This window comes from Cryptomeria japonica, chromosome 5 (assembly GCF_030272615.1).
Source record: "Cryptomeria japonica chromosome 5, Sugi_1.0, whole genome shotgun sequence".
NCBI classification, from domain to species: domain Eukaryota; kingdom Viridiplantae; phylum Streptophyta; class Pinopsida; order Cupressales; family Cupressaceae; genus Cryptomeria; species Cryptomeria japonica.
The window spans coordinates 908,378,896-908,406,727 of NC_081409.1; the positions used below are offsets into that span (position 1 = coordinate 908,378,896).

Genomic DNA, 27,832 nt, shown 5'->3' on the forward strand with positions numbered 1-27,832 from the left:
GCATGTCTAATTCACGTCAGATTCTATCTTTAAAACGCATCTTTGAAGAGCAAACATTGATGTTTTCATCGTACACTTACACTTTGGAATATATAGTTATGATTTTATCTTCAGAGATTATTCTCTGACATTAAAAACATAAGAACTGAATATCTGGAAAACCCATCAAGGTAACTATGCTAAATGTCAATCTAGCGGATTTGATGTACAGACCACTAGCATGTGAAACAAGTTCAGCCTGAATATATGCTTTTTCTCATTTACCTAGATGCATTTGCATGACCCAAAACAATAAAATGCAGTCAATAATTTACAGAAATTGCAATTGTAAGATTTTCAGGACTGACCGAATGGACCAAATAGCTTATGTAAAAACATAAATCTGCCTCCAGTGTAAACTGACTTTGGCTTAAACTGATATATGCGTATAACTTTTTGTGTTTCCTTAAACTGCCAAACAGATAGTAAATATCTTTACAAAACTATATTTTGGCAGATAACTGATATCTGTACGTACATCAACAGAAAAATTATGCTCCCCTCTCGTGTAATATGGAAGCCCGCTCTTGGTTTACATGTTAATGGCTTGCAACCAAAACCTCATTATCAGCCTGGATATCAATAGGCTCAATCTTTTTAATGACTAGCTTCTTCTGATGCATAGGATCAGTAGTCTCTGCATCAACTAAGACTGTGTCATCTTCCTTGAACTCGCCTTTAAGGTAAGCTAATGCAAGTTCATTCTCCACCATTTGCTGGATCACCCTCTTTACTGGCCTTGCACCAAAGTTAGGGTCAAAGCCAAGCATACCAAGCACCGCAACAGCATCATCAGTGAAATTGAGATTGATCTTCTTTTGCTTTAGTCGAGACCGTACATGCTCAAGCTGCAGTATTAAGAATTATCATATTAAGTGACGTGTATCCAGGCATAATAAATAAATGAACCCAACCATTGATCCCATGAAATAACATGCATAATATAAAAAGGAAAAGAATCCAGTATCGAAAATGTAAGCATATAGATAAATGAATAAATAAATAAAAACAAAAAAGATCACAGAGAATCCAAGTAAACTTTAAAAACTAGCTAATATAACAAATCAAATATAATAGAGTGTGCACCTGTATTTGAACAATATGCTTTATTTGATGAGAGTCTAGAGGCTGGAAAACAATGTACTCGTCAATACGATTCATGAACTCTGGCCGAAATGTCTGCCGAGCAACTTCTATTACTTGTTTTTTCATTAATTCATAAACTGCCTCTCTAGAATCTAGTGCACTTTGAAGTGTCTCCAAAATATATTGGGACCCAATATTTGATGTCATGATAATGACACAATTTGTAAAGCTAACAGTGCGCCCTTGAGAATCAGTTATCCTCCCATCATCTAACAACTGGAGGAGGATGTTGAATACATCAGAGTGAGCTTTTTCAATTTCATCAAATAGTACTACAGAGTAAGGTCTCCTACGGACAGACTCTGTTAGTTGTCCACCCTCTTCATAGCCAACATACCCAGGAGGAGCACCAACTAGACGAGAGACAGAATGCTTTTCCATATATTCACTCATATCAATCCTCACAAGTGCATGTTCAGTATTAAAAAGATAACCTGCCAGAGCTTTAGCCAATTCAGTCTTCCCCACTCCAGTTGGACCCATAAACATGAAACTTGCAATGGGCCTGTTAGGATCAGAAAGGCCTGCTCTGGATCGTCGAATTGCATCTACTACAGACTTGACTGCAATATCCTGACCCACAACCCTCTTGTGGAGCACTTCTTCTAAGAAAACAAGCTTCTCCCTCTCTGTTTGTTGCAGGTTTGAAACTGGAATACCAGTCCACTTACTCACAATCTCAGCAATGTCAACATCTGTCACTTCCTCACGAAGCATTGATTTCCCACCCTTCCTGTATTCGGAAAGCTTGTTTTCAGCTTCTTCCAATTGTCGCTGAAGAGACATCAGTGTCCCATACTTCAGTTCCGCTGCTCTATTTAAGTCATACTCGCGTTCAGCTGCTTGCATCTCCAAATTGACCCTGTCCACCTGCGCAACAATGAAAATGGCAATTAACAAGTTAAAATAAGCTTTCAACCATCTGTGATGACGTGAAAAAACCTAAAAAGCTGGCTACACACTTCTTCTTTTATGGACTGGATGCGAGTCATGAGTGCTTTCTCTTGCTCCCACTGCCCTGCAAGCTCTTTTTGCTTTTGTTTAAGTGCCTCTAAATCAGCATCCAACTTACTAAGTCGTTCTTTTGATGCTTTATCAGTATCATTTTTCAGAGACAAGCGTTCCATCTCCAACTTGATCACAGCTCTGTCTACTTCATCCAGTTCGGTAGGCTTTGATGTCATTTCCATTTTTAATTTTGCAGCAGCTTCATCAACGAGATCAATTGCTGCAGACACAAAACAAAAATTGTTGTTCTTCAAAAATGTGATTCACATATAACAAATTGAGTTACTTGCAAGTCAAAAATCAATTACATTATAAATTAGTACATTCACAAAAAAATGAAGCACCTTTATCAGGTAAGAAACGCTCAGTAATATATCGCTCTGAAAGCACTGCAGCTGCAACCAGTGCACCATCAGAAATTCTGACTCCGTGATGCAATTCATAACGCTCACGTAATCCACGAAGAATAGATATAGTATCTTCAACTGATGGTTGACCCACATATACTTGTTGAAATCTGCGCTCAAGTGCGGCATCCTTCTCAATATATTTGCGGTATTCGTTGAGGGTCGTGGCTCCAATACAACGTAGTTCTCCTCGTCCAAGCATGGGCTTCAACAAGTTGCCTGCATCCATAGATCCTTCTGTAGCACCTGCACATAGACATAAATAAAGAAAAGAACAAATATCACAACAAATCTATGTTGTTCAGCTTTTCTAGAAAAAGAAGAATAGGAAAAGAATAAACCATTTCCTCATCTTTAGTCCATTAAAACATTAAAAAACAGTAAACAATATGAACTCTCAAACATATCAATTATGTTTGAATGAAACTCATAACAGCTGGAATCGATTACTTCCAAAGGAATGGTATGATCATGCTCTATATTTTGAAGATCTTTCTATACCTTTTAGCCAAACTGATTGTCATTCTTCATAGACAAAGAGTCTTTCAAATGCCCACTAAATGAATCCAGACAACAGAAAAACATGTAAATACTTCCTATTTTCCCAAGAATTTGAATCTGTATTATTATCAAGTATAGCAAACCTTATGTTAAACCACACTACTTGTTACAAATTAAAAAAGATGAAATCATTATAACAGGTGATGAATTTCTAGATCCAAGCCTCCTGATAACCAAAGTTGTTCTTCACTTTAAAAAGAATTTAACGAAATAAACATCGGACTCACATGTAAACTGTAAATGCAAGTTAAATAATATTCCATCCCCAATCCACACATTCAACACAGCTTTCAGAAATTCAATTCAAGCCACAAACCAAAGTTGTCGACTATCTATTATAAAGTTGTCGACTGGAGCAGACCTATAAAACCTAAAGAGCCCAAGAGTCTTATCACAGAGTATGCGAATCAATAACATGATGTACAAAGAGACACACCATTGGCTCGGACATCATTCAAAAATATATAATATGCTTTGCCCGACTAGTAAATGAAATTGAGGTACACTATTATGACATATTACACACCAAAAAATAATGGGTAGATCTTCTTGATTACATAGCACAAACTAATGTATAATTTATGTATTAAAATCATTAGAAGAATTTGATACCGCATATCGATTACAAGCATATTTATCCAAAAACTTGTACCCTGGACTGTCCATGATGCTCATCTCTGAGATTCATATGAAGACATTTCCAAATATCACGAGGATTCAATTGGTATTTCTAGTGTCTTTATCCATCTCCAGTAAGCCTCAATGTATCACATTATGTGATGATTTAAAGGGATTCACCTTTGTCATTTTGAGTTGGTCTTCATTAATTCATATTTCACGAGTGAAGAGAAAAATACCAATAAACCTATGTTCCCCAGAGATAGGTTTTCCACTCTAGTACTGGTACACCAGATTTTTTGAAAAATAGGAGACGAGTACAAATAGATGTAATGTTAATATTAATTTTATTTAATTAATTATTATATACATAGTTGGCTAAAATTCAAAATTCATAAACATGAAATAAACAGTCACAAGACTCATCCAAACTCAATGAGTCTTGAATTGGGCCTACCAAACAAAGGCTCCAAAGAAATGTGACCTAGATACTTGCAAGTCTAGTAAAACTCACTAAATCCACTACTCGCCAAATTCAGCGGGTCTTGACATGTAGACTCAGCAAAGTATATGATAATTAGGAGAAATAAAAAAGAATGAAAATGCTTAAATGTAAAAGCATGGAAATCAAGCATTTTGTGAAGGATTTAATGGAATTTTGGACTGGTTAAAAGTGATAAAATCATGAAAAATGGCATGTGCCACAAAAGCCTATGTGGTCTCGAAGGCTTTAACTTGGAATTGCTAACAGTAGCTCCACCTCTTGATCTTGTTGACGTGTTTTTATGACTACGTCGAACACAGAATAAAGTTACCAACAATCACCTTACTCTCTCTTGATCAAGGTTAGGTCGTATGCTAAGATTGCAAAAAGATAAAACGGCTAACTCCAAGGCTCCTTTTTGCTTCAGACGTGACTCAGTTGGTAGATGTGATATACTGGTAATCCAAGGGGCCTTACATCTGGATCGTTCTTTCACTTCTTCGCCGCGGCTGGAACTCCATCATCAGATATAGCGATTATGTGATGCTTCTGCTTCGAATGAACTAAAATGAACTGAAAATAAACGGGAAAGGGTTTAGAAGGATCTAATCTGTTCCTAAGGGCAATGATATCAATAGTTAACGCTTTGGTGGACAAATTCCAAATAAACCAAGCTTTGCTTCGCCAAGTTTAACTACAACTCTGCAAGAACTGGTGCAATCTTCTGAGGATGTTAAAGGATTTTCATATTGGGAAAGTGCATTTGAATACCCAACACGACACAATGAAAACGACTATTCACAATCGAACATAACACAAATTTGGGGGTTCAGACTAACTTTACACAACACTTATAATCAACAAAATGCCAAAAGTATGAACCATGGAAATTCATCAAACACCATCACATTTTCCATTGAAAATCAAAGCACTTTACTACTACTCTAATTGAGGAAGGTGAAACCGTGCAAGTTTTGAAAAAAACTTAAGTGGACACCATCAGAGAACAATGTTTCATTGTTATTATCTCAAAACTTATTGCAACAAATTCATACAAGTCTTCCTCTGCTTTACAAATGAGGGGGTCACCCCTTTATATAGGCTTCAAGCCTTGGCTACATGCAAACCCTAATTACGGTTTCACCCTGAAAGATTCTCCACTCAAGATGCAACAAGGTGGGAATCAGCAATTAATACCCACTAAGTCCATATACAATTTATTCAAATAAGCCCAAAAATGGCACCCATCCGTGCATTAACTGCACCTCATTACACCAAATTCACCCAAAATACAATGAATATTCCTCATGCAGAAATAAATGCCCATCATTCTCCATGCGACGGCGACATGAAGGAATCTATCATTAAATCATAAATGTGGCAGCTGCATGCAAAAGATTCTTCATAAACTCGACATGTGTTGACCCGACTGCCACTTGGCGAGAAACCTCTAGAGAGAGAAAACTTCAGGAGAGAGAAACTTTGACTTAGGAAGAATTTTCTCTAAGTTTTTGAACTTTCCTTTCTTCGGAGGAGATTTTCAATGATTTTTCAACACCTACTTCTTAGGGATTTTCCAAAAAATTAGGGTTTTGGTCAAGGAGAGAGAAAATCTCCTACGAATCCAAATCTACAAAAATTTAAAAATTGGGACGAGATTTGGTGTCTAAAAATAAATTTTTCTAAAAAATTTGCCAAGGGGAATTTTTGCCTTTTCAATCCATCCTTGACCCTCATTTTTCCCTTTGCCTTGGAAAATTCTGTCTTCTGACCTAGGCGTGGAATTCATTATCTAAAGGAGAAATTTTACAATCTTCAAGTTTTCCTTGACTTGGGTGCTAATTCCTCTTGGTAAGGGAGTTCAAGACTTTTACACTTTCCAAAGCCACCTCAATTTGGTGCCCTTCTCTCCATGTTGGGTGCCATTTGCATTGTGCCAAGGAAAAATGGATTTTAAACTCCTTCCATGACAAGATGCATTTGGCGCCTTCCTACTCCCATGGGCACAATTTTGCTTTCATGATGGAATTCTGTGCACCTTGGATTTTCCATGACCACCCTAGATTAGCGCCTACCTGGCCCCTTGGGCGCTATTTCCACCCTAGCAAGGAATTTCATGATTTTCTGTCTTTCCTTGATGACTTGACCTTGGAGCCCACCTGACTGACTAGGGCACCAAATTGTCTTTCCTTGATGACTTCAATTTGGCACCCTACTTGGCAGTTGGGCGTGGATTTCACTAGATGAAGGAACTTCACCTTTCGTTCATTTCCAAACTTAGAGAATTTTGATGCTTCTAGATTTAGGATGCCATTTCAAGAATAAAGGTGGATTTCCAGACAGAGAAAATTTTCTTCAACTTTTCCACTTCTGGAATAGATGCCTCATACTTAAGCCATTTTTTGTCACTCTGCCTGCTCCCTGACTTTTCCGGATTTAGAAATGATCATGCATATCTGGTCTTCAGTGTCAACCTGCAAGGACCTGTCACAAATAGACTTTCCAAAAATAGAAACTTTTTCAAATTGTCAACGTTAGAGCAAAACAAGACATGGGGACACGTACTAAAAATAGAAACTTACTAAAAATAGTAAGTTTGATTTTTGGCAAAATTAGACCAATCCGGGAGGCAGTGAAACTTACTAGAAATAGTAAGTGCTCAAAATTCGCTCAAATTCCATGTGCCAGATCGTTAAAGGGCCCTAATGCCAATTCTACGTTCAATTTTTCAAAAACCCTATAAGAAACCCCTAAAATTAGGACTGAAAGGAGAAACTCAAACTACCAAAACAAGCCCTAGACTCGGCCAAAATTGCCCAAACGAAAAGCAGACTTGATCAAATTGAACCTACTCACTTGTAGACTTGGAGGATTGACGAGATTGCTACCAAAAGACCCAACAAACAAAAGCCAAAAGAGCGTGAGGGACCAAAAAACAAAGTAGGGGTCCCCATTTGCAATGGGGCGATTTGTGAAAACGTCACAACATCTAGCCCCCACCCAAATAAATGCTCTTGAACATTTCAAAGATTAAAAAAAAAATCTGCAATGGAAGTGTTGAAAAACACTTCAAGGTGAGAACCTAGATTAAAGCATGTTCATCTGATTATGTGTGTGCATATGCATGAATTCCATCTCACCAGACCATTCAGACTCCTAGAATTAGTCATGGCAGGCTAAAAAGTATCTATACTTCAAAAGCATCTGGGACATTGCCTCGCTACCAGTCAAGCGTCCATAGCTTCGACAAGGTTGTCTCTGAAATTCCCACGAATATTGCTCCACTGCCAGCCAGGCGTCCATAACCCCGATAGAGTTATTTGCATATTCCCAAAGCCAATAATTTGACATTTCTTTTCATTTTTCATCTCTTCTTTCTTTTGATATTACACTTTATTCCCGTCGATTCCTTTGGCTCATAAGCAATGAAGCTTACTAAGGGTTTGGAAATTTCAGTGGCGTTGAAGCAAGATGAAAGGTTTTCACCGGCCATAACCTCTCCCAAGAAATCTAAATGACTCAGAGCAATTGATTAGGCGTGTAAAGCATGACAATCTCAAGACTTAGGTGTCGCGATACAACATAAGTGGGAATATAAACAATCCTATGCAAAGGAGAACATCATCACCCCACTCACAAACAAGGACTTTGAACAATTCAGGCCACTCCAAAACCTAAACCTAAGCAAAACCACTTGAGCGGACAAGCTCAAGGGAAACCGAAACCAAAAAGGAAAACAAATAGGAAAGCAAAACAAGACCAAACAAAATGAAGCCCAAAAGAAGAAAGGGAAAACCCACAACAAAACAACCCAAAACTATAGAAGGGAAACCTAGTCTATCAAGAACAAAAATTTTGAATGAACAATACTCACAAGACCTAAATATATACAACTCCTAACATGATTTTTCAAGATGTGCAGCAGCAACAGGGCATTAGTCATGGTTCGAAGCCTTGCAAATTTATCTTTAAACTCAGTAATCTTTCGTAAAGCAAATCTCAAACTCAAGCAAAACTTTAGGAAAGATTAGCAACTGCGGCAACTCATCGGGACCATGATTAATCCATAAATAAGTTGTTCTTCCTAAATTCCCATAATCAAATTCATAACTTTCAAACTAAAGAGCAAGGAAAGAGACAACCTGGTGGTTTTCTTCTTCGGGCAACAAGTCTTGCACATCATCCTCTGCTTCATCAGGAGATCGAAGCTGGTGATGTATTATACCACTCACATCTGTAACATGCAACTTAGAATTCCAATCCTCAGCAGGCACACAGTGGCAAAATTCAGACTCAAATGGAAACTTGGAAACATAAAGCATTTCAACCATCAGTTCCTTTTGAATCTTTAGTAACGGGTCTAGCCCCAACCTGAATTGCTCTTTGTACTCTGCTTCCATCTTGGGGACCCATTGATCATCAAATATTCCTTCTTGCATTAAGTTGCTTATCATTTCTTCCATTTTGAGCATGCAAGAATGAACTTCTTCACCAAGGACTATTCCTTCTTGAAGTGTACTGGAAACATTTCCCTCTTCATGTTTTCCTCCTTGGATGAATGAACTCTGGAAATCTCTCACATCATCTCCACTTTGAGCTAAGTCTTCCATTTTTGGTTCTTGATGATCTTTAATAACTTGCAATTTTGTATAGTCATCCACTTCCATATGCTGACAATACCCTTGGGTGGCTCTCCTTGCTTGGATGTATTCCATTGCTTCCTTGATCTTCACTCCAATGGGTTCTTCCTCTAGTGTGATGCAAGAAACGTTGTCCCCCACTTGAATGCTTGAATCATTGGCTTCAATTGCACTATCCACTTGTAATTCATGTTCATTACCGCTAGAAGGTGTTGCAATGCTTTGTTCTTTTGACTCCCTTTGTTCGAGATGGGCACTCCAGATTTTATCAATAATGCATTCCTTTGCAGGTGCTAATAATCTGGACTGATATGATGATATCTGACCTGGTTGATAGCCTCTCCACACATTGGACAAGTGAATTCTGAGTGGGATGCATGGTGAATCTGACACCAGTGGGGAAGCAATACGCCTTCAAGTCGTTCATTACCCAATTCTATTTGATTTTGAATTCTCAACTTGAATGTTGAGAAAGGATTATTTCCATTGCAATCATCATAAGCCCTTATGCACAATTCCGGCTTTGGAACATCCCAAAAGAAAATCCTCCCTTGTAGAACCAATTCTATCCTTGACAAGAATGTCAAGCAATTCATCTCATCATGCTTGGTGGTTTCATGAATCTGGCACCTCCCTGGTAAGGCAAAATTAGACAAATTCCTGGGGTGTAGTTGTACACTCAAATCTTCCTGAATCTGAGTGACATTCACAAGGAGACTGTCCTGACAACAAGAAATATGAAACTGCCGCCTGTCCATTGAGAAATCTTTATTTTTGGATTTTTTTTTTCACTTTTTTGGGATTTTTTGATATATAAGAGATCTAACATATCTCTGATTTGGCACTTGAAAGCTCATATTGGTTCTAGCCAACTTGAACTTCTTCACTTGTGAAAATGAACGATTTGATGTTCACCCTCCCTCTAGCGCCAATTTTGTTGACATGTTTTTATGACTACATCGAACACAAAATAAAGTTACCAACGGTCACCTTACTCTCTCTTGATCAAGGTTAGGTCATATGCTAAGATTGCAAAAAGATCAAACGGCTAACTCCACGATTCCTTTTTGCTTCAGACATGACTCAGTTGGCAGATGTCATATGCTGGTAATCCAAGGGGCCTTGCGTCTGGATCGTTCTTTCACTTCTTCGCTGCGGCTGGAACTCCATCATCAGATATACCAATTATGTGATGCTTCTGCTTCGAACGAACTAAGATGAACCGAAAATAAAGGAGAAAGGGTTTAGAAGGATCTAATTTGTTCCTAAGGGTAGTGATATCAATAGTTAATGCTTTGGTGGACAAATTCCAAATAAACCAAGCTCTGCATCACCAAGTTTAACTACAACTCTACAAGAACCAATGCAATCTTCTGAGAATGCTAAAGGATTTTCATATTGAGAAAGTGCATTTGAATACCCAACACAATGCAATCCAAACGACTATTCACAATCGAACATAACACAAATTTGGGGGTTCAGACTAACTTTACACAGCATCTTATAATCAACAAGATGCCAAAAGTATGAACCATGGAAATTCATCAAACACCATCACATTTTCCATTGAAAATCAAAGCACTTTACTACTTCTACTCTAATTGAGGAAGGTGAAACCATGCAAGTTTTGAAAAAAATAACTTAGGTGGACACCATCAAAGAACAATGTTTCACTATTATTATCTCAAAACTTATCAAACAAGGGAATTCCCCATGCGACGACGACATGTAGAAGGAATTTGTCATTAAATCATAATTGTGGTGGCTGCATGCAAAAGATTCTTCATAAACTCGACATGTGTTGACTCGACTGCCACTTGGCGAGAAACCTCTAGAGAGAGAAAACTTCAGGAGAGAAACTTTGACTTAGGATGAATTTTCTCAAAGTTTTTGAACTTTCCTTGCTTCAGAGGAGATTTTCAATGTTTTTTCAACACCTATTTTTTAGGGATTTTCCACAAAATTAGGGTTTTGGTTGAGGAGAGAAAATTCTCCTACGAATCCAAATCTGCAAAATTTTTGAAATTCGAACGAGATTTGGTGTCTAAAAATAGAGTTTTCTAAAAATTTGCTAAGGGGAATTTTTGCCTTTTCAATCCATCCTTGACCCTCATTTTTCCCTTTGCCTTGGAAAATTTCGTCTTTTGACCTAGGCATGGAATTCATGTCCCGAAGGAGGAATTTTACAATCTTCAAGTTTTTCTTGACTTGGGTGCTAATTCCTCTTGGTGAGGGAATTCAAGACTTTTACACTTTCCAAAGCCACCTCACTTTGGCACCCTTCTCTCCATGTTGGGCGCCATTTGCATTGTGCCAAGGAAATGTGTAACACTTTTTTTTAATGCTTAAATTGTGTCGTACTGTTAGTTTGCTAATTATTAAAAAAATATTTAAATAATTGATAAATTAAAATAAAGATTATTAAATTGGAGAAGACTTGAAAGTAATAGAGCAGTTTTAAAGCAAGGGGAGAGCAGATTAGTTTGACGAGCTTCAAGGACGTAAATAGGTATGGAGTTTCATGGGCGAGGTGAACGGATGGGATGTAGAAGACGAATAGGTCTGCAATTCCTCCCTTTGTGATGAGAGCAAACAAGATCCCTCTAGTCAATCACATTCAAGGCAATCATCGTCAATGGAAGGAGGGCTTCCCAAGGATTAACAAGTTAGGGGTAAAAAACATGGAAAGGAATTGGAGGACCCAGGAAGATGGCTTTGAAAAGGAAGGCCGATTTGCAGGAGCAAGCAACAAGATGTTTATGCCAAGGAGCAAAGCAATGATGGTCTCGTCCAAATCCCTAGACAAGGATAGGTTGCAGGATACAACTTTTTTTGCCAAATAGGTGAAGTCAAGGGCTCTCCAAAGACAAAATTACATACTAGTGAAATGAGTTCTGGGGCGAAGAGATCAAAGTAGGCTGCCTTGAAAATAGGTTTTTCTTCATTGAGTGCAGATCTTTGAATCAAAAGAGAGAAATTTTTGTGGTGGCCTGCTGATGGTGGAGGATGTTGGTTTTTTCACCAAGGAGTGGGAACCAAACTTTGATCCACACAGGCAAAAGTTGGGAATGACTCTGATTTGGATTAGGTTTACCTAATTTTTCATCTGAATATTGGAGAGTAGATGCATTGAGGCTTAGGAGGAAGAACCAAAAATTATGTGTAGAAGTAGATCTAGATGGAGGATGTTGGGAGGAGCTAGAGTTTGTGACCGAAGTAGGGGTATGGAAACAAAAGTTATAATTGAGAAGCAGAAGGAGAGTAGGAAGAATAATGATGGTAGCCTTCCCAACTATTCTAACAAGGTAGCCTCCAAGCAAGACAAGTGTTCGATGGAGCCAAGTGAGGAGCAAGGATGGACCAGATTTATTTGAAAGGTCCCCAAAAAAGGACATGGCAAATTTGGCATTCAAAGTTGAGGCAGAGGAAGCTCAAACTACAGAGTCCTTAAGGGGAAGGTGGGGGAAAAAATTTCAAAGGACAAGAACAACTGTTTGGAGGGAAATAGATCAGGCTCACCTTGAGTAGCTTTAGTAAAGGATAAGGAAGGGATAGATATGGTTGCACCAGTCCAACAAGCAAGAAGGATAGAGACATGCTTATAGTTGAAGGTGAGAGAGTGAGGGACAAACAAGAGCTAGGGACTGATAAGAATTCTTAGAACTTAGAGAAGGTAGATGATGCCTCAAATCAAACAAGGGAATTCCCCATCAAGACAATTATATTGGGAAATGAGAGAATATCTAATGTACACAGGACTGGAGTCTCAAAGTTAGCAACTGATTTGTTTGGGATCACCAATAGGAATCATCATGGAGAAGATGGAGAGGACTGGTTTAGTAATTAGGAACTCCAATCAATGGAAGAAGATATGAGGATTGTGGAAGAGATTGGGGAAGGAGAGGAGGATGTTCAGTTTACCCCTTTGGAGGAAGTACCTAGGGTAGATACAAAAATTCCTAGAGCTCCCAATAAGCTAGGCATCATGCAAAAGAACTCATTAAAAATCTCCAGATTGTAGGGTTGAAAAAGAAAACAGGAAGGAAGACAAATCAAGAGAAGTGTTGCATCGATGGTGATGCTAGAGGTCAGGTTAAAATTTCCAAGATGTTAAAGTTAGGGAAGGAAGGCCCTCTTCCCAAGGGGCAACAAATCTCATTACATGGGATGTTAGTGGCTTAAATGCCCCTAACAAATAGTGGTTGGTCAAAAGCCAACTAGAAAAAGCAAAAGTAGACATCATTCTATTACAAGAGACTAAGTTGACCAATGTTGATGGTGAGCAGTTAAGCAAGAGATTAAAGAGATGGCAAGGCATTTGGGTGAATTCAAAAGGTGCTTCAAGGGGCTTGGGCACACTCTGGAAACCTCAAGCAATTACAGTGGAAAAGTTGGTTGAAGGCAAGCATTGGCTGAGCTATAGGGTAAGCCTCGCCTCCAATCTTCATTTCATTTTAACTAATGTTTATGGTCCTATCCCATGCATTAGGAAGAGGGAGGTTTGGGTAGAATTAGATTAGTCGCTCACGTCTTGGCCAGTCGATGACATATTTTGGGAGGAGATTTCAATGCTATTTTACATTGCGAAGATAAAAAGGGGTGGTGTATACAAAAACTCCAATTCTAGGTAGACTTTGAAGAATGGGTAGACATGAATCAATTGATGGAGATTTAGATGAATAATGGAGATTAAGGCTTTTTTGAAGGGAGATGGGAGGTAATGCAGAGCAAGACATTTCCTACATGTAATGTCCCCTTTTGGGATATACTTGTTTTTGCCCAAAAATGACAATTCCAACAAATGCAAAATAGTTATAAATAGAATTCTATAATAAAATTACATAATTGTAATGCCAATTTAGAGGAAATCCTAATTTAGGCCTTATAAACAATATTAATTAACATGAAATCATTAATATCAAGAATCTATGATCATAATCAAATAATCTTTATTAAAATCAAAGTATCCTAAAATCATTCATATCTATTTCATAGCTTATTCCCATAGTCAGCCATATTAGTGTTAGGATTTAGGTGTCATCAACCTTGTAAATCCTTATTTATTATTTTCCTAATGTCTTTTGTAATTTACCCATAAGAGGTTAAACTGTTTAACCAATGGTGTTGACAAAGATCATGTAAAGGCAAAGTGAAAAGGACAACATAGCTAGGAGTCCCCTCTTGGAATCCTCCATTTTGAGGTGGTTGGACACTTGTCAAGGGTCTTAAGAGCATCTATGACAGTTATGACAGTAATTATTGATTCTATGACAATATTTATGACGGAATCCTTATGTAGATACCCATGCATGAGAGATGCCTTATGACAGCTATAAGAGCATTAGTAAGAGGCTATTTTGGGTATTTATGACTCATTTTAAGGAGATACACGTGAGTTTTTCCAAGTGGTTTTGTGCCTGTTGTTTGGTGATACCATGGTGGTATTCATCCTCACAAATCTCTATAAATTGGGGCCTTAAGCTAGAGTTATTCATTTAGTCTTGTTCAGTTTCCAAGATAACGAAGTGCTGCTGGAATTTACAGAGGTCTACAAGAGAAGTGTATTGCTGTTGTAATCTTCATTTGATTAGTAATACACTTTCCTCTCTTTATATGGTGGAGTTTTTTCCCGAAAGGGTTTCTCCACATATATCTGGTGTTTTATGTGTAATGGTTTTCTTGTTCTTGTTTTGATTATACAATCACTTTGATAAGGGTTAATCTTAGTTTCAGATTTGCAATAATATTCATTTAAAGTTCATATTGCAAGCTTTCTTCACCTTGTTTTACAGCAATTAGGAAACCAATAGAAAAGCTTGACAGGATGCCATGAGACTATGTTCCTCAACCAAGTCCAAGGGGACGAAATGAACCTCCAATCCATTCAGCCCATTGGCCCATAAGTATGGCAGGACCTCTAGTCATCCATCTCAGGGTGGCATACTTGATGAGGGAAGACCAGTACTGCTTCATCTTCCTATTTGCAAAACATTTCACATTGATTCCAAAATGGTTGCTGTTGGAAATTAGGTAATCAATTACTTATCCTATATTTCTTGATAGACTGGCAATTTAATCATATAAAAAAGACTTAAAAGCCTCCTAACAGATTTATGTTGGGATAAATACAATAATACTTGCATATCAATTATTTCCCTTAATATTATAGACTGTCGTTCTTAATTTCTAACTCAGGTTTATTTCTGATTTCTTCTCCAATTCAAGCTTGATTCTTCAATGGTGATCCTCTCCAGTGATTTGTTCTCCCCTTTATATCTTTCAAATAGAGGAAGTCACACCCCTTCATTAACATTGCTTTGCAAGAGTCACACTCTTTCAAGTTAAGCACTGACTTTTTATTATTAATGCTGCCCACTAGTAATCCTTAATGAAACTCAGTTGACACCTGCGTTAAATAAATCTTAGTCGGTCCTATTTTAAAACAAATTGGTTATTTAATTCCTTCTAATTCTAGTTGGCCTTTAAATTAGTTGCTGCTATTTTAACTCCTTTAATATGGGTTGGCTGTCCTTATTAAATCTAATTGCCTGATTTTATTTATTTATAAAGGATGTGATTTGCATCCATTAAGGGCTGCTAACCCTAGTTTAACAGAGGCATGAACTACAAGCAATAGTGCCTTTGTACCCATTTCCCTTATGGAAAACATGCCATCGTCCCCAAGACAAATCCCAGGGGGTCAAAGACACGTCTTGCAACTTTGGACAGAACTAACCGAGACCTCTTAGAATATTGCTTCAGTGAAGAGTTTCGGCAACATAACCATCACTTTTCCATGGATCAAATCAGCTATGCTACGAATCTTTTTGAACAATACCCCTACTCTATAATCAAATGTTAAGACAACACTTTGTACCATAGACATTTATTGCTTATGTTAATGTTCTAATAACTCCACATTAGTTATGTCTAAAAAGTAAACCACAACTAGCTTACCTATATTTTAAAAAATCTAGGTAAAATACACAGAGAGATATCAAATTTCAAAATATTTAACATTCATAAATATGAAAAAATCATTAGATTTACTATACAAGAAAATGTAATTGACAGCAAACCATTGCAAGCATCCTTATAGCTTGTGCAAAAAGATATCTTCGCGACAAGGAATGGCATCAATCAAAACATAACAGAAAGAGGATTTTTGTAAGATGTAATTGCAAGTGCCCTGATAGACATGTATGCAAAATGTAGAAGAATAGACAAGGCGTGTGTCAAAATGCCTCAAATAAATGTGGTCTAATGGAATGCCAAGTTTACAAGATATGTTCAACTAGGGTTTGCAAAAAAAGGCTAATAAACTTTTAAGGAAACTTTTAAGTTATAAAATGATATATATACCAAGGAAACTGTTATGTTACAAAATGATATATACACCCTATCTCGTCAATGGAAAAATTTAAAACTGTTGCAACTGGATTTAATATTTTAAAATACAATAAATATGTATCTACTAAGAAGGTAAATTATGATATATATGCAAAACTATTATATAAAATGAACTGCTCGAGATCTGAGCATGAATATTTTTAAATAAATAAAGGAAAAGAAACATTATTGCAGATTTTGGGGCTCGGTGCCTATGGTGACCAATGTCCTCTGGCAGGCCAAAGGTCAGCAAGATTTCGTTTGTATAAAATAAATGAATAAATAAAGTTAGATTTGTGAAAAAAAATAAGGGGGAAATACAAATGACACCATTGCTCACGTTCAAACTGTAATCAGCCATTAGTGTCCCTGTAAACTATATGGCTGATGGGTCTTTCATTGGCTCCTAGGTTGCTGCGCCAGGGAATCACTGGGTGCTGCTAGCAAGTCATGAAACAATTTTTTTGTGCGATTAAAATAGCAAGATATAATAATCAGCTAAATACACCCTCATTTAAGATTAGTACTCAGTCTTCCATCTTGTGGCCTGTATGAACCCTATCTCATCCATACCAAAAAGAGCAAACAAAAAAAAGAACTATATGTGGGAGACGAGCGATGGCCACATCATGGTTGCCACCCCCTCTTACATCGACCAAGTAAAACTCTATGACCTGCAACCCTCCAACTCCATAGTGTGCTAAGAAATAGAACAATGAAATAATAACTAGAGAAGAGAGGATATAAAAACATGGCGGCCAATGTCTATGTTTAACCATACAAGAAACCAAAAGCAAAGCAAAAGAAATAATAATAAACTGAGCTCACATCCTATACCTCACTCCATCAAGAAACATTCCTCATCCTTTGCTTGCATGTTCCCCATCTCTGCTCAAAATGGAACTTTAGAAGTGGGTGTTGACATACATCAAAGCATAATTGAAAGTGAATTTATTTAAACTGTAGATGCCTAAAATTCCTTAAAAGTTAAAGCAGACTGATCAATGATCCTTTAAATTTAAATGGAGTTTTATAACCATAAAAAATAAGTATAACCAACAGCTTTCTCTAGGCCAAATAAACCATCAACACTCTTTCTCCACACCCAGAGATGTCCCATGACCTGCCTGTATATTTCATTCACAAGTTTTCCTTGGTCCCTGAAAATGCCATTCCAAACAGAAGCATTTCGTCGGAAATAATAGCCAACTTCAGCAAGTACTGTCTTTGAGAACACAGATTGATTTTAAAATACCATAAATGCAACATACATATAGAGCCTTACCATTGAATTGTTGGGAATCCAATTCCAAACCAGAAATATCCCACACTTCGTGCAGTGCCTCATTCCATACTTATTTTCATGCTTTTTAAATGCATCTGCATATGTTACTTCCCCATTCTGGAGTCAAAGAAGATCTCTAGGTGGAACACCATCAAATACAGGAATAATCTTAGCATTAGTTTTCTGCATCCAACAGAGTTCCTCCAAGCACCATACAAAGCCAACAAAATTGCAAGATAAAATGGCTATCTGAAGTTCTGAACTGAAGAACTCGAGATGCCTAAAATGCCTTAGAAGTTAAATAGATTAATCAATAATCCTAACCATTGATTTCTTACATTTCACTATCATTGTTTTCATTCTCTTGACCGTTCGTTTAAATTCCAGCAGTTACTCAGACCTATTTGTCTGTTACATAGTGCAGACCACTCTTTCGTACCGATTTCAACCACCATCTCTGCACATCAAAATAAGTGCCAGGGAGTTTTTATGTACACGGATGTGCTGTGGCTGTAAGAATGCCTCTCAACGTAATGTAAGGTGGCTTGGGCCGTGGGTTTGCTCCCCATTGGTCTTGGGTTCAACTCCTGCCGGGCTTGCCTGGTGTTTGGGGCTTGCGGGTGGTCTCCACACCTCCAGTGGACTAGTCTCGCTTCAACTCGCCTTTCCTTGAACCCCAACTTGGCATCCATAAGACCAAGGTAAGGCGAGGGGAGACGCTGGGCTGGGTCGTGGGGATACCACTGGGTTACAAAAAAAAAAAGCATGCTCATTGAAGTGAGTGCCCTTTATTTCTCTTGAACTTTGTGCATTCATTCTTCCAACATTGATTAGGTACTTATGGGTTACCCTAACTCTAAAAAGATAAATTTCTATGTGCCTTCTCAAAGTTGTTCTATTATACAAATTTAATGCATTTTTTCTATTTCAAATTGAGCTCTTTCTTGTTCCTAGACCTCTCTTCTGCTATACTTCTTTCTGTTGTCATATACAATATTAATGTTGGACCTGGAATCTCTGCCTTTTCTGCTCATTTGGTACACAAATGCCCTTCTATGGACTCTAGGATCAAACTGAACCAACACAAAATGAAAATTTGGTGTATGTAACAAATGTAATTGAGGATGTATACAAATGTGTGTGTAGTTCACAAGGAATTAATTATAATGGTCAGATGTCAGCAGGTAGAAAGTCTCAAAACCCTTGTATAAATTCCAGACATTCTAGTCAATGATACAATCTAATCTTATAGTAATCATTCAGTCTTTTAGAAAGACTTTGATTCTTGTTATTGTCGTTTATCTCATTCTTCCACCTAGGCATCCAATACCTCAAGTATAGACTGCATATAAGTAATATACTTCTACTACTAACATCGTATGCCTAGGCCAGATTTTTTTATAAAATCTATGGCATATATCAAGCTGCATGCAACAAACAACCATACACAACCTCAAAGAATCATATTGGCATTAACAAACAAAAAAATGAAAATACACCACTCAATTACAGCACCCACCTGCTCCAACAACTGTATGAATCTCATCGATAAACAGAATGACCTGTCCATTTGATGCCGTCACTTCTTTCAAAACTGCCTTCAATCTCTCTTCGAATTCTCCACGAAATTTAGCTCCAGCAATAAGTGCACCCATGTCTAATGAGATCAACTGCAAATAATATGCTTCAAGTTATTTTCTAATTCTACAATCCTAATAACATTAGAAAACTAAAATCCATGTACATCATAAGCAATAAAATCTACGTTTGGGTTGTAACTAGATGATTTACAGATATTTTTTATATTGAAATAAGAATCTCTACAAAGATGTATATACTCACTACCAAGCAATCAAAAAGGTATGAATGTTTAGCATACTTATCAGCTCCCAAGAAGCAGCTCAAATTAAGATCCAGGGAACAAGGAAGTAGGAACTACATCAAATTTTTCAATAGTGCATAACTAAACATAATCAAAGAGGTCTAAACAGCCAACGGTATATCCAAAACCACTATTAAAATGCATGTTTCCACCAGAAGTATCATCTAGTTACTCTCTATCAGAACCCTAGGAGCAGCCATAGGTTCCTTTGCATTCTTAGATTTCTGTTTAGTCTTTCCCTTAACATCTATTGAATCTATGACCTCCACCTGTCTCATATGCCACTGACATGTTCCTCGTAAACTTTTCTACTTGAAAACAATAAGACTACTCCACAACCAGAAGCTAGTAAAGGGAGATGACAAGTGAAGAGTCCAAGAAAAGAATGTTGTATTTGCACTGCCTCTTTCCCCACCCACTTCTATGTCAATCAGAATAAATCTGGTCTAGAAGTTCCTGTGCCTCTACTTGACTTTTTCTATCAGCTGCATCTTGCAAAGCATTTATTACATCATTGACCTGGTTCTCATACATTCTACCTAGATTAACCGATTCTCACCTTATCATTGCTTATTATCAATAATGGAATCACTCCTCCACAGGCTCATAGACATAATATTCACTGATCCTCTGTTGTTGATAGTAATTATTTTTTCCTGGTATTAAATCCATCCTCATCAATTTCAACATCATCCTCATCTGTACAATGTTGAACACAATCCAAAATAAGAGCAATCTTTGGAAAATTCCTGCATTTCACAAGATAATCATGCTAAATGATCATAAATCCTTTGTTGAGAATTTTTCTCTACCATTCCCTGGGGAAACTAACTTGCACATCTTACCTGCACAATACCACGGAATAAATTGACTTCACTAATGCAGTTGGTAAGCACTCTTCATTTGAGTTGGCACAAATCATTTTTTTTCGTTCCATAGAAACCACAAGACTTCAATGGACAGGATGAACCATAAATTTCCATAAAAAATACCTTTTACAACTGATGAAAATAAGCAAAACATCAAGCCAAGAGCAAGATATTACATTTTTCTTAGCAAGGGAAAACGTTGCTTTTTAAATACACTAGGATTCAAAGAATGTTCTCTTTCATGAGAAAGGATATTGAAATACATAACACTTCTGCCTCAAAGCATTTTTAAATATTTTGTTTTAAAGCTGTTGTAAATGCTGAATTTCACTGGTAATGGGACCACTGAAAACCACTGTGAAGGTTGTAGTAGTGATGCACATGATAATCGATGAGATCACTTCTTTGCTATGCACAAACCCACCTAGAGCTTTAGTGATGAGCTTCCAGTTGCATCTTTCAAACCCTTGACATACTGTAATGTCCCCACTTTAGCAGTTGACCAAGTGTATTTGCGTTAGCCTAGCTCTACATGGTCCCAAGGGCTAACGAAGGGTTTAAGGGGATCCTAGAGTGTTTTGGCCTAGTCATTTCCAGTTTGGGCCAAAACGGAGTTGATTTACTTAGTTTCAGGCATACTTACTATTTTTAGTAAGTCAGCAGGACACAACAGAGGCTAGTTTTGGTGATTGGATTCGATACTCCTCGGCGAGAGCTTTCAAACGAGCTATCATTCACGCTATTCGAAGTCCGATTGCTAATATATTTTAATGCCTGAAGTGTTATTAAAGTAACATTTAATTTAATTGTAAATTATTAAAGTGTTACTTTAATATTTATTTTATGGGGATGTGTGCAAATCAAAGGGGCACCCAAGGGAGACATAAGTGAATATTTTAATATGTTTTATATTGCACATCTTTTATCCCACATTGCTCAAGTGAGTTGGGTTGACCCTTGGAGAAAGAATAAAAGGAAGCTTTTGTGGCTTCATTCAGCATGTTGAATATGAGAAGAAATTGATGTGTGAGTTGCAGGTCCGTTCTTGGCATCAGGGGACGCCTATCCTCTCTTGTGACATTCTAGACGTCATTCCTTTGGGGTTTGGCCTTTGGAATCCATTGCTATCAGCTTCATTAGTAGGCAGATTGGGTGCATCTCCAGCTACAGGCAGATTTGGTGTTTTGCTCATACCTTCTTCACTTCTTGTGCAATGCTTATGCCATTTTGAAGGGATGATTTTATGAAGATATTGGACTGATTGAAGACTAATTAATACTGTAGCAGCACTGTAGTGCAGCACTATTCACATACTACAGCACAACACTATTCATGCCACTGTAGCACGGCACTATTCACGTTACTGTAGCATGACACTATTCACGTTACTGTAGCAGCAAGATGGGAAGTCATTGTTGGAACATTACGTCAAAAATGCTGGAGTATTTAGTGAGTTGAAAAATCTGCTATGTATTTGATTTTATTAATTCTGGAAATAATATCATATCAGCAGTAGTTCAATCTTCATGTTGCATATTATTGTAATTTCCTTCTAGTTCATGTTATGTGATTTCAAATCTATGCGCAGACTTAAAAACAAACAAACATTTCATTTCTGAAGCCATAAGGGGTTTAAACATTAAACGGAGAAATAAGGAGTTGGATGCAAACTGTTTGACTAAATTCCTATCAGCAGTTGGTTTAGTTTTTGGGCATTCTAGGGTGTCCATTACACATACTTAATGTCATCAGGATTCCCCACCTTGTTTAAGCTCTTAGAAAGTGGAGAATCTCCTCCAATACCACTATGTTAATTGCTATTTGTCAACCAAACAGAAATGCTTATTGCATATCTGATATAATCTTGCCAAAAAAAGTTTAATTTGGCTGGCAATCAACTTGGATAGGATTCTGTAGATCATGTTACAATAACTATGGTTCTGTATTGATCCATTTTTTGGCTTGGGATTTTACAGAATGAGGAGTAATTTATTGCATTCAATACTTTATAACACATGTTGAGTTATCCTTGAATCTTTAGTGACATCAAAAATGCCCCCATTTATTCTACTCCAAAAAAATTGATATAAAGCAAAAGGAAATCAGTCATGCTCCAGGGCCTTTCCTCTTCAAATGGGAACGCAATGTATTTTGATTCTTCTTTAGTACAGGCCAACTTATGGTTGCATTTTCAATGCCATTCACCTTGTTGGTTGGAAATTTTGTACACCTGGGAAGCCATGCAAAATTATGGTTTCAGACACAACATGTAAGTTAAAAACTCTCCTAATTCTAAGTGAAGGCTCCCCCTTTCCTACTTCTAACTATTACGAACTAATTAAAACCTATAAACACTAATTTAATCTTGGGTGAGACAACATCCTTTTCTCCTTTACAAAAAGATGATATTATTTTCTCTTTTTTCAAAAAAGAAAGTGTCTTATAGTAACAAATACAGAAAGTTTCAAGAAATTTCAACAATTACAAAAATGCTTATACAAAAGAAGCGAAGTTTCCATAAAAGCACAAAGTCTTCTATCACTTCCTCGAGACGGGAATGTAGAAACAAAAGCTCAAATTCTTCACTTTTCTACTATCCTATCAACCTTCCAGAATGATTATTAGAGTAATAACGAACAGCATACAACAGCTCAAACTTTGTCACTAAAATGCACTCCTAAATTGCTATGAATAGGAACAATTGCAAGCACAAAATCTTGTAGCTTTTCTCTATTAATAAAACTTAACCATGATAATTTAATCCTCAATATTTGCAACACAAAGTCTGCAAGAAATCAAATTAAAGTTCTTTCCAACAACCTTGCTAGAATCTCAAGTATATGCAGAAAAAAAATCATTGTGACATGAAAACACAATGAATATATGAACAAAGTATCAACACAAAGTCTGAAAACTCAAATGTTCTCCTTATATTGCTTGAGAGCCAAATTTACAAATATAAAACACACAGTTTTTATCACTGTAAATTTTTGCAGAGTTTTCTTGCTTGCCAAAAAGATCCCTATTACATAGAGCACCCTCCAATATATAGAAAAGGGGCTAAGAGCAAAAAGTGGGAGAAGTCCAACTAACTAAGACTTATTCCACAACTAACTATGACTTATTCCAAATTACAGTCCTACTGTCTTTCAACTTGTAATTTGTTTACATGATATCACAAGTTACAAGAATACAAGTAATGGAACTACTTGCAATTACAATTTTTGGCATAACATGTAATTGTTGACTTGGTGGTCAGCACCTCCTCCGGGGTTCGCGACATGGCTTAACCGCCTCCCAATGGATCTGGGTAAGTCTAGTGTTTGTGACGTTCGTTGACATCTCGAGCTTTTGGCGCAACAACAAACATACCTACAATTGGTATTAGAGCCTTGGATCACGGGTTCGAATCCCGGGAGGTCTCCTTCATTCCGTCGGTGCGGAACCCTCAGTCGGTGTTGAGGGGGAGGTTGTTGACTTGGTAGTCAGCACCTCCTTCGAGGTTCGCGACATGGCTTAACCGCCTCCCGGTGGATCTGGGTAAGTCTAGTGTTTGTGACATTCGTTGACAGCTTGAGCTTTTGGCGCAACAACAAACATACCTACAGTAATTTGTCAAAGGGAAATTACAAATACATAATTGAAACTATTCTAGGTGTCTGAGACACGACTTTATTTACATCATCCTTTGTCTAAGAGGTCTTCATGCTGTTGGCACTTGAAGTATTCAAGATTGGTGAAGGTATTTGTCCAGGAACATCAACTTGCATCATTGATAGTTCTTATGTCCTTTGCCAACGAACTCCAACCTCATCTTCTTGCATAGGGTAATACCGATTCTTCAGGAGAACTTCTCTCTGTGCATATGACATCATACTCTTTTCATTTTACATCACTACTGTCATCAACATATGACAACACTAGCTTTTGCTCACTATCTTTACATGCATTGAGACCCCTTGCAATCAGGTCTCTAGAATCTAAATCTCAAATAGAGAACAACAAAACTCATATAATTTGTCAAGAAAAACAAGCTACTAGCTTGGAATCAGGTTTGGGAAGGTAATTTGCAAGTGACTTAATTTCCTTGTAGAGCAAACTTTACTGGGAATTGGGTCTTAGGAACCTGATTGCAAGTGCATAAATACTTTACACAAAAATAAGTTAACTTGTAATCGGGTTTCTAAGACCCGATTGCAAGCAAAGACAACTTGTAATCGGGAAGCAAACACAATTTGTAATTGAGTTTCTAAGACCTGATTACAAGTAAAGTTAATTGACTTGCAATTTGAGCAAAAAAGTTCCTACTTGTAGAGAGGCATTCAAAATCCGATTTTGAACAAAAAGCTACGAAAATGAAAACAAAGGTAGACAAAAACTTGGATAAAGATGACAAACACACCCTCTAACGATTTGACATTAACAATTCGAGTTTTAAACCTTGAAAAACGTGCCTTACAGAAGAAAAGTACGAATTTTGAGTAAAAATTTGTAGGGGTTGTCAATTTTTGGAAGTTCAAAATTTGAGACAACACAACTCTAATGTTTTTCCCAGCATTACTTCTGAACTCTATGAGTGCTTGCATATCACTTTATTCTGTTAACAAAGTCTTCAAAAATTCAATAACATATTGCATTATTTCCAGTCTTGTTTGTCAAAAAGCATTGGTTCATGTTTCTTATTTGTTGGACCAAATCGTGTCCTTCCTATTGAAATCAAAATTAGGAAAGCATTCCACGTCGCCATTCCCTTGCTTGTCCCATGTTTTTCAAGGCCGTTGCCTCCAATAGCACTTCCATTATTGTTGCCAAACAACTAATTTCTGGATTAGTTGTTGTTCATGTTCTTCCATCTCTTTGATAAATGCCTCCTTTCAAATCTGTTTTTGTAACCCCTATAATTTCTCCATTGTGTCTTTTGGTTTCAAGGTTTTTTAAACACTTTGTTAGATTCCTTCATTCTTAGTTTGAGATGATTTATCCATTATTCTTGTCAGTCATCTTTTAAAAAATGAATTAAATATATATAATCTCTAGTCCCTCGTGTATCCCATAAAACACCCAAAATAAATTGCTAGCCATCGTTTTATTTAACCACCCAAAAAACTGGTTATGCTTCTGAAGTCTAATTACCAGACAATAAAAACCTATTAAATCACCCTCAAAGAAAGCTTTTAGGCCATGCAGCCATTAATTGTACCAAAAAACCCAACAAAAGATGTAAAAAATTCATTATTAACAAAACAATATTTGAACACTATACACTTCAAAATATCACTCTTAAGTTCTTATTTCTTAACAATAGAAAGACTTACTGTTGATCATGAGAATCTATGTGCAATGTGCATCAATAGCTCATTTACTATTAGTGTATTAATCATAGCAGCACTAAGGAATAAAGACAGATTTTTTCAATAAATTGGGAAAAAATAAGGTTAGGGTTAGAATTAGGGGAAAATACAAAAATTTTGCAGCAAAAATCAGGAAAAAGCCTAACCCTGATCTAGAAACTATTTTATTGACCAGAAATTTGTGATTTATTTTTCAGTCAAAAATCGGTTCAACCAAATTTTCTTTTAAAGAAAACATGATTTTTGAATAAAAATCATCACCTGGCAGGCCAAGAAATGATTTAGTGCAATAAAAGCGACTTTGGAAAGAATTACTATGAACATTTTACATTTAAGTAGCAAAAATAAAAATTACCTTCCGGTTCATAAGTGGTTCTGGAACATCTCCTCGTACAATACGTTGAGCAAGCCTGCAAAACAGAAAATGAATAGAAATCATTCAATTGGATAATTAGCAAAGATAATATTCAAGTCCAATAACTGATGCTACCATCAATAATTAAACATCAGACAACAGCTGACTATCAATAATAGGTGTTATGATAACAAAATGACACATTTAACATAGATAACTAACAATAATATCAAATTGACTATAATGTTGGCACCTCATTATTACCCAACAAAACATAAAATATGCCATATCTTCTTTATTGGCCAAAGAGACCATTGCATCAAAAAGATTGAAGCCATAAAGAATATATGATGTTGTGTATTTTTTATCCAATGTAATGTAACTTAGATTTTGGTGTAAACAGAATTTTACTCTTGCTAGAAACTATGACTTTGCTTTATATCATTTTAAGTTTTTGATGTCTACTTTTCAAAAGATCAAATGACATGTCAATCTGATATTCCTATCAAAAATTATAACCAGATTAACGTAAAATTACCCTAGAATAGCTAAATAAAGGCGCTCATAAATCAGAAGTCAAGACACTTGAAAATTCTCAATTGCCTCTTTCCAAATCTATTTACAGGACATTATACAATTGTGATGGAATCAATTTTCGGTTAGTATAAACAGTACCTTAACCATTCTTAAGGTCATTAATTATCCATTTTGTGCATATGGTGTTTCTCCTTCCACAAATTTACAAATGGACAGAAAATTGAAAGTCACCTGCAAATAGCAAAGCTTAAGGACACATCAAAGAGGTTGTGGTCAAAGGTTCAATTCTCCCCAACAACATCTTAGCACCAGTAGGGCATGTTAGAATGATATTCCAGCTCCAATGGTAATATGTGGTAAACCCACAAGCAATGAAGGAGGAACAAAGTGTAGCTTCCTAGCTGGAGATAGAAGGCGAAATTGTTCAAGCCATAGCAGCAAAGAAGGAAGAAGAGGAAAGCAGACGCCCTGGAGGAGAAAGGCATTCAACCCATAGAAGTGCCACAAGAGGAGTGAAAGTTCTAACTATATTTACAACAATTTTCCTTGTTGGTAGAGCATTAATTAAAGCAATATCCCCACAAATGAATTGTACATGATGTGGGTACTGTAAATAAACTGTCACAACTCAAAGGTGGAGCAACACTATTTTACCTTCTGCTATTGACAGGTCAAGATAAGAGGGCAGTGCATCATGTGTGTTGTAAGGTGAAATTATTTGGACTGTGTTGTTGGCCAGTAAGATGGATTTGTCGTGGAAGAGGCTTCTGTTGCTCATATCTATGTCAACACACGTCTCTATCAAAGGAGTTTGCACTAACAATAGTTATCCATTAATGGTACAGCTTAATAATATGACCTTCCACATAGTAAATATGTTGCTTCTTGTTCTTCTTCAAAATTAATATTATTTATGCCCTGCCATTAGAGGAGAAGAGGGTGTCTTAGTCAATAATATTTAAAAATAATGATTTAGCAATATTAGACATAGCCAATTGGGCAATTATAAATCAATTATTTAAAAAAGCTAAATATCCTCATATTTGGGGACCATTGGATGTAATTTGATCTGATGGTAGTGCTCACTTTTTTTAGCATATGCATGATATGTGGTATTCTGAACTTAATTCAAGTTTCTAGTATGCAAATATGTATATATTTATAATTCTTCTAAGTTTTTGTAAGGATGTACCAAGAACATACCCAGCCCAACATGCCTGTGACTAATTCTGATTTGGCAACTTGTTTAATGGAGATAAAA

At 36.8% G+C, this 27,832-nt stretch overlaps 1 protein-coding gene across 1 annotated transcript in view; it reads right to left on the reverse strand.

Moving 5' to 3' along the window:
• Window positions 1–223: 223 nt before the first annotated feature.
• Window positions 224–27,832, reverse strand: part of LOC131066210 (chaperone protein ClpB3, mitochondrial) — a 59,667-nt gene continuing 32,058 nt past the window's right edge. The window contains exons 5-10 of the mRNA XM_058000907.2: window positions 26,035–26,089; window positions 19,097–19,247; window positions 2,538–2,846; window positions 2,148–2,413; window positions 1,126–2,055; window positions 224–887 (exon numbers count right to left, since the gene is read on the reverse strand). Of these exons, the coding sequence (XP_057856890.2) occupies window positions 579–887; window positions 1,126–2,055; window positions 2,148–2,413; window positions 2,538–2,846; window positions 19,097–19,247; window positions 26,035–26,089 (2,020 nt within the window). The 3' untranslated portion in view covers window positions 224–578. The remainder of the gene's footprint in view (window positions 888–1,125; window positions 2,056–2,147; window positions 2,414–2,537; window positions 2,847–19,096; window positions 19,248–26,034; window positions 26,090–27,832) is intronic.